Source organism: Alexandromys fortis, unplaced genomic scaffold, assembly GCF_014885135.2.
Source record: "Alexandromys fortis isolate MF-2015 unplaced genomic scaffold, M_Fortis_MF-2015_v1.1 scaffold_64, whole genome shotgun sequence".
In the NCBI taxonomy this organism is placed as follows: Eukaryota; Metazoa; Chordata; class Mammalia; order Rodentia; family Cricetidae; genus Alexandromys; species Alexandromys fortis.
In genome coordinates, this window is record NW_026067976.1 from 7,187,678 (window position 1) to 7,202,647 (window position 14,970).

The 14,970-nt window shown below is 47.0% G+C and overlaps 1 protein-coding gene and 1 long non-coding RNA gene across 6 annotated transcripts in view; one reads left to right on the top strand and one right to left on the bottom strand.

Annotated features, from left to right (window-relative positions):
• LOC126510765 (uncharacterized) overlaps positions 1-4,942 on the bottom strand; it is a 39,319-nt gene extending 34,377 nt beyond the window's left edge. The window contains exon 1 of the long non-coding RNA XR_007594485.1: positions 4,686-4,942. This is a non-coding gene — a long non-coding RNA (uncharacterized lncRNA). The remainder of the gene's footprint in view (positions 1-4,685) is intronic.
• Positions 4,943-7,155: 2,213 nt separating this feature from the next.
• The window catches only part of Nfib (nuclear factor I B), a 216,068-nt gene continuing 208,253 nt past the window's right edge, over positions 7,156-14,970 (top strand). For 2 of the 5 annotated variants that reach the window (XM_050157456.1, XM_050157457.1), the window contains exons 1-2: positions 7,156-8,175; positions 14,068-14,599. In XM_050157456.1, the coding sequence (XP_050013413.1) occupies positions 8,146-8,175; positions 14,068-14,599 (562 nt within the window). In that variant the 5' untranslated portion in view covers positions 7,156-8,145. The remainder of the gene's footprint in view (positions 8,176-14,067; positions 14,600-14,970) is intronic. The other 3 variants (XM_050157458.1, XM_050157459.1, XM_050157460.1) reach the window with 3 other exon arrangements.

The window sequence follows — 14,970 nt, forward strand, 5'->3', positions numbered from 1 at the left end:
CTCTCTCTCTCTCTCTCTCTCTCTCTCTCTCTCTCTCTCTCTCACACACTCACACACACTCACCACTCACGGACACGCACAAACTCACCCCCCCCCCACGCGCCACTCTCCACGCGGAGTGGGAGTTAGTGGAAAGTCTTCCACCGGGGCGAGCAACGTGAGCTGGGTTTCTACGCTGAGGGCAGCCTGTTTCAGACTTCACCTCGACCTGCTAGGAAGTGTGTGGCGGTGCAGAAAACATTAAATAAAAAAAATCAGACTAAGCCGAGATTGCTTTAAAACAAACAAACCCCCTCCCCTCTGGTGGGAAAAAAAAAACCCGCTAAACACAAAAAAGACACAAAACAACCACAATTTTCAAACTGAGAAACGTGAAGTCAGTGGCCCAGGGTTCTGGACAGACTCAAGATCTGTTTTGTTTAGTTCAGAGCGATGGTATGTGACTTCCAAATGACCAGTCTTGTTTGCTTTTCGTGTTCGTCCTTTGCAAACGTCCAGCCCCACGCACACAATTTATTTCCTGTCTCTACGTGTAAAGCTACTTGTTATTCCTTTTCTAAGTGTCTTATTTTGCTTTAAAGATTGAACGACGGTGCTAAATTTTCAGAATTAATGCAAGTAAGTAGTTTCTAAGCATTGGTAACTTTAACACACTTATGGCGGGAATCAGTGAATTACAGTAAATCCAAACAGTGCGGAATCCGGAATTTTTTTTCTATCCTATTTTTGGGGTCTCCGTTCTCCCTGTCTCTCTACGATACTGGAAAACAATAACAAATAATACTTAGTTGCCTGTGTAGCCCATTCCTTTTTTCTTTTTAAAGCACTCTTTAGCATAAGAAACCACTTTGTTCCATATTCTTATTTGCGTTTTCAAATGCAGAAAGCTTTACTTAGCTCCCATTGCTGGGTTGAGTTTTTACAATTGGAGTCGTTATAAAAAAGTTTAGTTCAGTCTTCAACACCCCGTTTCGGCAAGGAATTTAACAGTTCCTTTTCCCTCCAGCACCCCAACTCTTAAAAAGGGGGGGGGATTATGATGGATTTCTTCCTGCTCCGTTAAATGCGTCTTTTTCCCAGCCCACCGTTTTCTGCCCTAGCCTAGATCCGCCTCTGCCTAAATCCGTGTGTGCTTGTCTGCGGGTCTGCCTTCTTTCTCCCTTGTCCTCTCCGACAGTGAGTCTGGGACACATTTTAATGCACGGTATCCCATCCATTAAGTTGTGGTTGAATGCGGAATGTGTGAGGACTTGGCAGCTTTCAGGTTGAAGGGGGCGGGGAAGCCGGTTTCGACTTTGACACAAGATGCCGCGGTGGCGTGATCTGAATTATTATTAGGGCTGTGAACATGGCCATCTTCCCCTCCTGGTTGGAAGAACTGCCATTGAACTTGAGACAGGACAGACAAGATCTCCAGGTTTTCCTTACTCCCTCAAGTACAGTAGCTGGCAGGGAAAAGGCGCCAAAATACACAAGATTAACTGACTTTCTTTGAACGGGTCTTATAGCACCCTCCTTTGTAACCCTAACTTCCAACGGGAGTTGGGGGGGGGCGTTAACTTTTGAACCCATATTTGAACAGACGTTTAAATCAGCCCTAAAGTGGAAGAAGTCCAGAAAGTCATACACGCATGCTTCTGCGGTTAGAAAGAATGCGCGTGTAAATAAGCAGGGTGCATGGGTGCCTGCGAGGAGGGGCTGGAGATTTAATCAAAATCAGAGCAAGTGACTTCCCAGTGCATTTACTGACTGGGAAGTGCGTTGTGAGGCTAAGAAGCTGACCTAGGAGCAGCTTGAGTTAAACCGGCAAAGGGCTGTGAAATGCAAAACGCTGTGGTTTCCAGTTTTACATTTGAGGTTTAATGTTTTTATTTAATGGTATGAGGGATGGAGAGAGCTCCAGCGCTGAAAAGTCCCTATTAAATCATATCTGGTCAAAGGTCAAACACTCCAACTCACTGATACAATATACTGCAGATTCCTAGTGATGGAGAGCATAGGAAAAAGCGCTTGGGCAATAAAAGTATTAGAATGGTAATTATGGTCCGTGGTCAGGGCTGCATTCTTGTGCACTGGGCAAAGGTTTTTACTGGCCCTGATGAATTTTAAAGCCGAGTATTGTTGAAAGCTATTTTAACAGGAAATTGATTAGCTGAGTGTTTCATACAATAAATGGTGACAGATTCATTGTTTGATGTCCAGAATAAATTCCTTTTATTCTTCGGACGGCATAGGCATCCCTTTAGTTTTACTATGGGCAGACTGAGCAGCAGCGTAGTTTCCAGTGGATGTGATGTCATGCACATCTGTAACTTTGTTTTCGGACTCCTGTGGCATCATATAATTTGACAGTATTCGTGGCTTTGAGATTTACTAGCTTGTTGTGTTCTTTGAATGGCTCAGATACATCCAGAGATAATTTTTCTGAATATATATTTTGTTTAGGCCGAGTTGTTTGTGTTCTCCTTTTTGCTTCTTACATTTTCATTTCAAACTTAAATGGGGGGGGGAAAGCCCTCTTATGGAGCATTATTTTGATTTTGAAATTGAGCAGCAACTTTTCAGAGAAGAGCCAGAGAAAGGGTCCCAGACGTTTAAGACAGCCTCCGGCCACCTCTGACTCCGTGGCCAGACTGCTTGGGTGCTTTAGACAGACCTCTCTGAGTGGCGTCTTCACCAGTGACAGCATATGCAGATGAGCTGCGAATCTACCCACCCAGATAAAATGATGTAAAGATAATGTATTTTGGAAAAGGTCAAGGCAAAATAAGACACCACTGTGTTTGTAGCGCTCTAACCGCTGTGCACAAAGCCAGGCCACTGTGACAGAAATTTTCAAAGTTCAAAATAAATCAGACGAAAGTTGCAGGCCAGCTGCTGACTCTGTTGCCCGGGAGCAAATGTTTTCCAAGTTGGGGGATCTCTTGTTAAATTGGCTTCGTCTCTGTAGAGAAGAAGTAACCAGTGAACCTTGCTGTAGGCCTTTGGACTGGTCCTTGTTCACATTGAGAGCTGCAGCCTGGAACTGGGCTCCGGGGGCAGACGTGCTTAGTGGGATTTCTTTTTCATAGTTACGCACAGGCATTTCAGCAGCGGCATTATTAACAGCGTCATTTTTTCTCGTTTAGTTTTGTCCTCAGGGGAGAGCAAACAGCTCCCAGAGGAGGGAAGAAAAGTCCAAGGGTATTTATTCATTTCAGTTGAAAACAGAGGGCTGGCAGTAGGTGGGGAAACTCACCAGTTGTGAGTTCTCCAGTGGGGAAAAACTGCTCCCCTGATTTGATAGTAGTAGTTCAAGGGCTCAGAGAGCTGGGCATGATTCTGCAGTTCCCATCACGGGCATGCAAGCTTAGCCCTTGCTGGCTGTTTCTATATGCACGGGGGGGGTTGGTGGTGTTGCTGGTGGATATAAATCTGTTTTCCAGGCTAATTTTGGAGGAAAGAAAGGTCCCTGGGTAGGACACGGTGGACACCTGCAGTTCTGCAAGCTTGCTTCCTGAGGTCAGAAGGTTACATGCCTCTTTCGTATTTAGTTTTCAACATTGATACCGGCCGTGTAGCTAGAGTGTATGGGATTGTTGAACCTCCCCACAAAGCACATGCAAGGACTGAAAAAATAAAAGTAGTTTTGTACACTAAGTCTGACAGCTTTGTTAAGCTCGGAGGAACCTTACATGAAATAACTCGGGCTTTGCAATCTGTCTCTGTACCTATTTTTTTTTTTTTTAAAGAAGAAAGATTAAAGAAACAAAACAAAACCAGTATCAGGAGATGCTTGAGATATCAGGCCCTTCTCTGGAGGTCAGAGAAAGACTCAAACTAGGTGGCAATGTTTATTTTGTAATATACAAGTGGGTTTTGAGAACCCAGACACTAGAAGTCCTGACTTTTGTTTTAGAAAAATAAGCTTTTCTGTCAGAAAAGACACCTTCCCCTAATGTGGCAGCAGACAATGGTCAAGAAGGAGATCACTAGGAATACATGGCAACAGCTCTCCCTGTCCTGAGATTAGTGTAGGTGGCCTGTCATAGCCCCCAGTGCAAGAAAGGGACAACAGAAGGTTTAGAAGAGGCAAGGGCCAAAGCCTGCGTGTTTGGCCCATTTTGACAAATTCAGAAACTTTTCAGAGCAACTTGAAAGCTGCTTTTCTGAAGCACACAGACCTTACAATCCATGCTTTCTCTCCTTCTCCAGGGATTTGATGAGGAGTGTTTCTCAAAGCAAAGGGAGCTGACAAGTGCTGAGAGCAGCCAGAGAAAGCAGAGGACCCAGGAGTCCAGATTTCCCAAGAGCATTCTCCTAGGGGTCTCCCTGGGAAGCCTACAGTGACCTGAGCATTGGGCAGGCAGCAGAGCTTGGGGGCCAGGAGGTGTCAGCTCTCCTGACTCTGAACCCAAGGTCTGAAGGTCAAAGCCTTCCCCAGCCAGCATCCCAAGCCCTTCTTTCCCCGGATTATCTATTGTTCATTCTTCACCCTTTGCTTTCCTCATGTCACTGTTATTACTTCTTTATCCTTACCTTGGAAACAAATCCAAAACCCAAACTACAAAGCATCCCCTGTGGCCACCAGCATGTACCCCGAGCCATCAGCATTGTACAGACATAGATATGGGACACCTGGAAGTGTTCAGCCTCTTAGGGGTGGGCCTGGGAGGCCTGGAACCTTGGGCTCTCTGGGTTCTTACCTGTGTCTGGCGCTGCTTCTCTGCCCTGGTGCTCTGCAGCTTTTGTGAATTCTTCTGTATAATTTTTCATCTTTCTTTTTTTAAAGCTTGTGAGAAACTTTTGGATGCAACCTAGTTTTAGTGGCAAAAGGAAATAGGTTCTGTTGGGAAAGAAGACTAATAAAGAAAGGAGGGAGGTCTGGAGACACTTGCCCAGGGCCCAGCACTGGGCCTCTTTTGCCAGGGGACAACGGCTGGTTCTGGGCTCTGGCTGAAAAGAGTGCTCTCTGGGTGCCAGGATTTCGCTGGGGGTGGTGTAGTGAGGAGGGAGGGAGGGAGGAAGGGAGGGAAGCGGAGAGATGGGCACTGGATTTTTAAAGAGACCCCGAAATAATGGCTTCTCTAAGAGTCCAGGCATTCAAAGAGGTGTGTTCAAGGACATGAGTGCATTCGTGCCAAGGGGAATGTCTTTTATGGTAAATTAACTCCAGTTAAATTGAATATTTGTTCAAAGGGAAACTCCAGTAGTTAAAGCTGGTATTATCAGTGGAGCGTCCCCGCCCCCTCCCGCAGAATCTGGTGAGGGCGAGAAAGGGATGCAGCTCAGTACAAACTGATGCTTTGGGAGTGATCGGTTTTTTCCCCCTTCCCTCTTTCTTTCCTTTAAAAGTTAAGATGAGGCTGCCTAAAATTTATGAGAGAGAAGTGAGTATTTACTTGGATTAATCCCGATTGTCACCCCCTTTCATCTATAAAGACTGTCCACTTTATCCCAGCTTTCCAAGAAGAAGAAATGACCGGTACAAAGGAAATTAACGTTGTCAGAACGCTAACTAGAGGATTTGCCTAGCGGGGGCAGGGAGGCCGCTCGCTCCCCGCGGGCGGCGCGTGCCCTAAAGGGTTAACTCGCCCGTGTTCTCACAGTTTCCCCGACTTTACCTGTCCTCCCAGACCCGCGGCCCTCCCCGCCTCCTGGCCTCCCCACCCCCTGCGCCTTTCTTCACCGGGCTCTTGGTTTACAGGGGCTGCAGCTGGTAGACTTGGCAAGCTCGCCTCATTAAGAGCGCTTTTTGAAAACGGACTGTGTTTGAGCATTTCCCTAATGAGGACAGGACGGGGTTAAAAAGTGACCATTTCATGGTTGACTTGAACCTGCCTACTTTTCTTGATGTGTCGTTGTGAAATGCTTGATGTGGGTAACTTCCACTCGGGGAAGGAAAAAGTCACTGGTTCTTTCAGGTCCTCTGGGGGAGGGCACGGTGGTCAGGAGCTCGAGGACCGGAGAAAGTTGAGGGGGGAAAGTACAGGGCACGGGGTGGGAGCGGGAGGCGGCGGGGGGCCTGGAAACGCTCGGCGGCCCCAAGCTAGGTCGCCACGGAGCCCCGGGCGCTCACTTTTCTTTCTCCATTGTCTGGGCAGCCTTTGATTCCTCCACTTCCCCACCCACCCCTAGCGGAAACCCGGAATTTGGGGGGCGGTGTGTGTGGGAGAGAGTGCCCGCGCGAATGGGGGTGCGGGCTGGGCCGCCTCCTGGGTCCCGGGAATCAAGTTCATTCACTCGGCGGGGGGGCGGGGCGCCGGCAGGAGCCGCCTCGGAGGGCCGCAGCCGCACACGCACCCGGCGCGCTCCCGCCCCGCAGCCCCAGGCGCGCCGCGGCCCCGCCCTGCCCGCACCCCCGCGGGAAGGGAGCCGCTTTCCGCCGGCGCCCCGGGCCCTGGGGGTGGGGATTGGGACGCCGCCAGCGCGCTAGGAGGAGGTGGAGGAGGAGGAGGAGAGGGGCCGGGCGCGCGGAGGAGGGGCGAGCCGTGGCGGCAGCGCGGCCTTCCCGCTCCGAGCGCGGCCACGTGCACCGAGCGCCGGGGGAGGGCGGGCCGCGGTGGCGAGGCCGGGGGGGGGGGGAGCGGGACCCCGCTGCCCCTCCCTGCCCGCTAGCGCGGGCTCCTGGCAGGGCTGCCCGCCGCGCCCCCAATCTCCGTGCCGGTGCACCCCAACTCCAAGAGGCCAAGTTCATTCCGGCCCCCGCCTCCGCCCTCTCCCTGCAGCCGCCTGGGGTGCTAGAGTCGGCGCCCTAGCCCCAGCTCGGGGCGGCCTGGGTGTGAGGGAATTTTCCATTCGTTTCTTTCTCGGGCCCAGATCGGCTCAGGGCTTCTCTCATTAGGATGTTCTCGTGGCTTGAGCGTCTGCTGCGAGCACTGAAAGACCTCTCTCTGGGCGGGTTTTCGGAGGTGCACGAAGGGTGGCAGAGCTATTTTTGAAAAAAAAAAAAAAAAAGTCCCAGTACTGTGGCACCGGTCTGATACCTTTAACAAATGAGGGGGAGAGACGCGAGGACTGGGGGAGGCGCGCGGGAGGAGGAGGAAGGTGGGGGGCGGGGGGTGTGGAGAGGCTGGTGCAAAAGGAACGCGCGTTTGCAGGAGGAGGAGTAAAGCGGTGATTGTGTAATTAAATAATAAAACAATCCTTAAGTCTGATTTGGAGAGAGCTCGAGCGGGGTCCAGAGGGTGGAACAGTGAATCTTTCAACTTGCAAGTTTTTCAAGGAAAGGGAGCGAGAGAGGGAGGGGGAAAAAGCGCCCAGAACAGAAAAGAGGAGTTTGCAGCTGAGCGGGATCGATCGTTTGGGAAAATTTCAGGAGGTCCTTCCGATCCCTTCCGTGGGCTGTGGGCAGCGGCACCAGCAGCGGCGTCCACGCTCGGCGGGTCAGACGCGGGGCGCGGCGGGCGGGCGGCTGTGCAGAGGGGCCCGAGCGCAGCAAAGTCTTTTCCGCCCGGGAGCTTCGCGTTCGCGCCCCCTCCCTCACCCCGGCCTCTCCCTGCTCCCCCCACCCCCACCCCTACCCGGCCCTCTCCGGCGCGCGCCCCGCCACCCGCGCGCACTCGCTGGCGCTCCCCCTCGCGCACACACATGGTCGGCTCGCGGCAAAGTTTCGCCTGCGATCGCCACTCCCGGATCCTGCTGCAGCGTTCGAGGCGGTAACCTTGAACTTTCCCACCGCGGTGACACATTCTCCGAGCTTTCCCCACCGCCAGGCCTCCTGCGCCCCCCTCCCCGCCTTTTTTTTTTTTTTTTTTAAAGCATTTCATCACCCACCACCACCCCATACCCATACCGAATCCTCGAGCACCCCAAGCCCCCAACAACAACAACTGCAAAGCAGAAAACAAATTCCCCCAAACCAGGCGACCAGCAGCCTGCACCGGCGGCGGCCTTGGGGAGCTCGGCCGGCGCGCGCGGACCGCAAGAGGGTTAAAACTGTAGATTGGATTTCACCCCGGGAAATCTAGCTCGCCGAGTGAACTTGAATCTTTGGCTATTTAAGGAGGACTGGGTTTGTTGCGAAGTTGCGGTGATCCAGCGCAGAGCACTGTCCTGATTGATCGCATCGCTGGGCTCAGATGACTGTAAAATGAATAGATGAAATCCTTGCTTCTCGAAGATTTTCTTGGGCATCTCCGGGAAAGTGCGTTTTAAGGCGAAGTCATGATGTATTCTCCCATCTGTCTCACTCAGGTACTTGTCTTGGTCGTTTTCTTGAGCTTTCTCTCTGGCCCCAGACGCCTTTGTTGTTTCTTCTTGCTTTTGTGCCGCAAACCTCAACGGCTTTGCCTAATCCTGGTCTCCCTAGTGTAGTGGCTAGGAGTTGCGGTGGGCTGTGCGGGTGGCGTGGGACCAGGGCTGCGGCGCGCGCCCAGCCCCGCGCCTAGGCGGGGAGAGCCCGGGAGAGCCGGCACTGGGCAGGCGAGGCTGCCGGGATGGGCAGGGCGGAGACCCGCGGCTCTAAGCCCCTGTGCGGGCCCCCGGAGCTGGTGGCAGCGGCGGCACCCCTACTCTTTGGTCGGCGTGCGTGGAGCGACTCCGGCTTGGGAGCGGCTTGGGATCTTGGGCAAAGTACTGAGAGCCTGACTGAGCGCCTCTGGACTCTGCTGCCCACAGTGAGCTGGTGACTCCGCCGGTTCGAAGTGGTGGTCCCGGCGACCCATTTCTTTGCTTATTTGGGTACCTAAAGTACTGGTCTGCAGTTACCCGCACTTGAGGGTTTCAGAGACCGTACTTCAGAGGCGATTTTTTAAGTTGACAAGAGTTTAGTTGATTGTAGTGAATGTTTAGGACTTTTAAGGCATGCTTGTTTTATAGTGAGGCTTGTTCATTTGATGATATTTGGGTATAACTAGAAAGGCATAAAGTAATATCAGGAAAGTGAGGTCTTTTTTTTTTTCGTTTTAACTTCGAAAATTGCCCTAAAATCTAAGGAACAATGTTAGGAGGTAAAGCACTGGCGATATACTTAAAAAACAAAACCAGTTTCTATCCCTACCAATCAGATGGTCAAGTGAAAAAGTGGTTAGATCAAGCGACTTACCTGGGCGCGCTTTCATCCTTTCATGGATGCCCCACGAACTCATCAACTGATGAACTAAACAGCCTAGTCCAGAACTGTTATTCCCAGCAGTTAATTAAACCCTTAAACTTATGGGACAGCTTCGTGAAACTTTCAAGAATATGAATCTAGATTGGTAATCGAAAATTTTCATTGACATTATCATAGATATGAAATAGAAATGTTGTCAAGTTTTGGTTGTGTTAGTTTTTTAAAAAAAATCTAATATTATGACGATGCATTTTTATAACGAACAAATAATTAAGATTTCAATTGTATGACAATTAGAAGCCATTGTGATTCAAAAGGACTGCGGCATTCACAAACTGTGAATGAAGATGAAAACAACGATAAGGCATTCAGTGATTGGACACAGCCCTGTAGCTTTTTGGCTGACACATTTTTTATTGTTTATATTTTGTTTGGCATCTGAGTATGATTAACTTAGATATGGCTATTTTAAGCACATAAATGTGCACTTTAATTTAACAAAACTGGAAAAATGGGTTGTCAAGTTATTTGTATTTTAACAGCTATGAATGATAGTAGCCCATGAATATGATGAAATTGCCTCAGGTATAAAATATTGCCTGTAGTTTTAAAAGTTACTTTTATTTATTCATCGGCAGGCGTTTCCCCTTCTTTCTGATAAACCATAACTATTCCTATTATTTCTACATCGTGATCAAAGGAAGCGGATTAAAGTAAGCGCTTCCTTCACAAAGTGAGGCCTGACTGGTGCTCACCTGGGAAGGACTGGGTAATTGTGTCTCTGTATTTGTATTTCCAAACTCTTGCTTTTGGGAAACTGCTAGCAATTGCATTATATTTTTAATCTCCCCTAAATAAGCATGAAAAAGTCACCAGCTCCATCTTAATTCATCTGTGTTAAAACGACTATTTCAGAATATTGACACATGAAATGTTTGGAACATAGACTGCGCAATCACCCAACTATCGCATTGCTATTCAAGGACACATACTTCCCAACATTAATTCAGGATGATGACTATATATTCCGTCTTATTTTAGCAGTATAAATCTGGGTTGATGCATTACTACTGCTTTTGAGGACTAAAGGCCTATGCCAGAGAAGGAGTTACTGTTTTAGAGTTCCCAACTATTAATCACTTTATGACTTTGTAGGTAATTTAAGGTATGGCAGAAGCGAGAGTGCCCGCACGGAAGTGTTACTTTTGTATCAGATGAGTAGTTTAGTTTTATGTTACAGGAGCCTGATAGCTGCTCACACCTGTTTTGAGGCATGCAGATACAAAATAAACTACATTGTTAATTTGTTAGAAACTTTAAGAAGTATCCCAAATGTTAATTGACACATTTAGGTTCTTAAAAAACAAAACTTAATCTAAAAGACCTTACCATTAAACTTTATTTAGCTACCTGGTTTGGTATAGTATCACGATGCCAGCATTTGTCGGCCAGTATGAGTAAAAGGAAAATTAAGAAGCATCTATCTGTTTTAATATTTTGGTTATCTGCATATAAGCCTTTAATATAATATTGAATTGGCTGAATTGGCATGATGATGTTTTTTTTCCATTGTCATTCAAGTTCTTCCAGCATTTTCTTTTCAGGGTTTATTGTTATGTGGTGATGAGGCTCCAAGAGCACGCTGTATTTACTCTACCATGACTATGTTGGACCAATTTCCCAATCCTTTCATGAAATCATTGTCTCCATGCAGAAGAATAAATAAATCTAGTTAAATTAGACTTTTATATTTATATTTGAAAATTTAACTTGTCTATTTTGTCAATTTAGTTCTACTCGAGAAAGTTTTATAAGGAAATTATCTCATTGAACGTCAGTATATTTGAAGAAAAATTCTGAGAGTGAGCTTTATCTGAGTATAGGGACTTTAAATGTTAAATCACTTCTATGCTTTGATTTAAAAATAATTTTGATAGTTTCTTAGTGTAATTGTGACAATCTATGAGGACATTTAAATGCCTTAATCCTGTTTATTTTTTTCTACATGAGGACAGCTACGTTCCACATTCTTGTCATTTAAAATTATTAAGAATATATTACAATACAGCCTTAGGAAGCAGTCACACTTGGGAGATGACGCTTAGACATGAAATGCAAAAGTATATGTGGCATACTGCTTGTCTCCACTTATTACCATTTTGGGACAATATGTCTTCTTATCAAGTAAGTGTTCTACTTAAAGTTGAATCTGCAAATATGGATGCGCCAAAAGATATTAAGGCAAATTGGTGGACTGAGAAAGTGTGCCACTTCTGTTTCTCAATAAAGAAAAGTTATGTTTTAAAATAATATTTGCTGTCAGTGACAGCAAACCCAAGACAACAGTACAACAGTTTTTTTTTTGTTGTTGTTTTGTTTTTTTTTGTCCACTGGCTAAGAGTTTCCAAATTCAACTTCAAATTAGCATCTTGGTGGTGTAATGCAATTATCTAAAATTAAAATTTGTTATATAACAGATGACGTTTATTGTCGAGTATTAAATCTCAAAATTATTTGATCGAAAGTTACGTTGATGTCCTTCTAAGAAAATGAAATGTCACTGAACATAGTATTTAAGTATCTGAGTACTTCAGTGTTCCTGGGTTGCTTAATAGCCATTAAATAATGTGCATTTTCGAAAGCGTGGTTAGGCTAAAAAGAGCGGGACAAAGCACTCTTGCCCATATTCCCTGCATCCTCAAGGCTTTCATTTACAGAAGTGTAGATGCATTTTTTAAATTATATCAGTAAATCACAGTAAAAGTCAGATCCTAGGAAGTGAGTTCATAAAGCACATTGAAGTCCACATTTCCTTAAGCAGACAGGCGTTCCTTTTGCATGTATTTTGAGGGGAGGGGATAAACAAAGTTTTTACAGTTACAGTGGGAGCTAAAAGCATGGCATCAGACAGTGTATGGAGATAGGGAGGTCTTATCATGGGCTGTGGTTGCTGTGAGCAGAGCTGCCTTCCCACACAAAGAACAGATTGTGGTTTAACTCTTTCCATGGCCCCCTTTAATGTGCGCACATAGTAACCGAATTGTTCAAATCTCTGCTGGAAAGTCCTGATCGGTTTAATTTCCTCCGTGGCATTTGGCTCTGCCTCATGCTGCGATGTAATCAGCTGCATTCTGCATTATAAAATTTGGATGCATTCTTAGTCGGCAATATGTCAGAGCATGTGATAACCGGGCTATCGATTAGGGGAGTTGTGTACCTGTTCTGGATCTGGATGCAAACTAGTAATAGGTCGCAGTCTTCTGCACCCAAACTTTGAATTCCATCTTAAAGAGACTTCCACGGAGACATGGAATTCGGGGGCGGCTTCTTTGTTGGTGTGTCGCTAGTTTACCTTGATCACCTTTATCATGTGAAATTAGTCATTCTACTGGACTCTTGATGTGCTTCAGAGTAACGCACATGAATGGGTGCACTCCGGCTTGGGATGTAACCTATTAGAGAAACTTCTTTTGTGGTTAGGATGACACAACAATCCAAATGACCAGAAAAATGGTCGTAGTGGGGTTCTCCTTTGCGTCAGTGCTTGGCGTATGGCATTTATATATTGTTCATGCGTGGGATGCTGTTCTTTTTCTCTGAACAGCAATGGGTCTGAGCTTCTATGGCCAGCTTTACCTAAGCCAGGAAGTAGTGAAACACTGACTCCACTTGGAAGTAACCAGACATTTTTGTAGGTAGGAATGACCTGCCTTGCCTGACCTGATAGCCTTCTCCCTTTCAAATGTTCAGATAAAACAGGCAGAAAACAATTCAGGCCTGCAAGGTACACCGTTTAGTTCACAGGACAGTTGGGAACTGCACGACTGAAGTCCTTGTGGGCTCCCAGGCGCATGCCCGTGTGTGCCTGTAGTCCCGTCCCATGTTCCGTCTGTGTGACACATGCATGGTAGAGATTCCACAAAAGCAGTAAATGGCCAGGGGGTGCTCCTGGTGTCCCCGTGCCACAGCATGCAGAGAAACAAAGAAAGGAAAGTTGGTGCCAAGTTGCCATTTTTCATTGTTCACCTCAGATTGATTTTTAAGGGGTTTGAATAATTGCCATACTCCTGTGATCGGTTAACAGATTAACTGACTCTGGGGGGGCTCCGGGGTCTGTAGGACGACGGTGGCAGGAACATCATGGCATTTCATTTTCAACTTTAAGAATTATTTAAAAATGAAAGTGTGTGTGTTTGTGTGTGTGTGTGTATGTGTGTGTGTGTGTGCGCGCGCGCGTGTGTGTGCGTGTGCTGGAAGCTAATGTTGGTGGTGCAGGGAGAGAATGCGCTGTTCAAAGTATGGAAACCTTGCGTCCAGGACACTGATAGACGAGCTGTGTCCTTCGCCCACTTTCCCTCCCTGTCTACCGGTTTCTCTAGTTACCACTCTTGGAATGGTGCTGCTTCAGTGTAGGAATGTTGGACGTTTGATAAGAAAATGGATCAAGTTTAATGGCGCATGCTCTTTGTGCCACCAGCAGCCTCTTGCTGAGAGCATGCTCCAAAAGCGGGAACTGTGTGGCATCACAGTGAGCATCTACATGCTTTGTGTTTCTGTGGTACAGGGAAGAGGAATGAACTGTGGCACCGCTCCTGCCTTCTGAGAAGCTCTGCTCCGGTTTCAAAAAAAAAACAAACAACAACAACAACAATAAAAAAGCCCCACTGTGTTCCTTGTGAAATGGTATTGCTTAGTGCCAGTGGGTCAATCAAATATTTAAATATTAAATTTGGTGCCAAGCACCTTATTTTAAAGGGTGTAGGTGTATGACTTTGAGGTGGGAATGAGGGGGATGGGACCAGAGCGAAAATACAAAATACAACCATATTTTCTCTGCAGAGGGGAGAACCAGTTTTGTGAATTTTGGTTGAGAGGGGACATTTTCTCCTTGTCCCGATGTCTTGTTCATTTTAAATTAGAAAATAATGTTATTTTTTAAAATAACTTTTTGTGCTGAATTGGGAGTGGATGGCGTCTTTTTTTTTTTTTAGCATTGGAAATTAAACTGTGCACCCCTTCTTTCCCTTCTGCAGGATGAATTCCACCCATTCATTGAGGCACTTCTTCCACACGTCCGTGCAATCGCCTATACTTGGTTCAACCTGCAGGCTCGAAAACGCAAGTACTTTAAAAAGCACGAGAAACGAATGTCAAAGGATGAAGAAAGAGCAGTCAAAGATGAGCTGCTCAGTGAAAAGCCTGAAATCAAACAGAAGTGGGCATCCAGGCTCCTGGCCAAACTGCGCAAAGATATCCGCCAGGAGTACCGGGAGGACTTTGTGCTTACCGTGACTGGCAAGAAGCACCCATGCTGTGTCTTATCCAATCCAGACCAGAAGGGTAAGATTAGGAGGATCGACTGCCTGCGACAGGCAGACAAAGTCTGGCGTCTGGATCTAGTCATGGTGATCCTGTTCAAAGGCATCCCTTTGGAGAGTACCGATGGCGAGCGGCTCATGAAGTCCCCACACTGCACAAACCCAGCACTTTGTGTCCAGCCACACCATATCACAGTATCAGTTAAGGAACTTGACTTGTTTTTGGCATACTACGTGCAGGAGCAAGGTAGGAGCACATTGTTCTTTCTTCTAACACGGCAAACACTACCCATCCACCTCCAGATATGGGATCTCTAGCTCGGGCCAGACTGGTCCTGGAGGCCTCCAGATGTCCTCTGCCCTCTCCAGGTACCTTGGTGTGCCCAGTTGCCCTCTGAGTCCATGGTCATGTCAGAGCCATGAAAATGGACACGGAGCTTTCCTACCTGGATAGGCTTCTGCATTTGGAGAAACAGACCCAGAGTAGTCTAAGAAATACAGTTTATTGCACTCCACTCTCTGGACCAGGCTGCATCTCCTCCCTGCTTCTGAAAATTCAACTTTACTGATGGTAGTCGAAGCAGTGTTTAGTAATCTTTGTACTAGTCTCTTACCTAG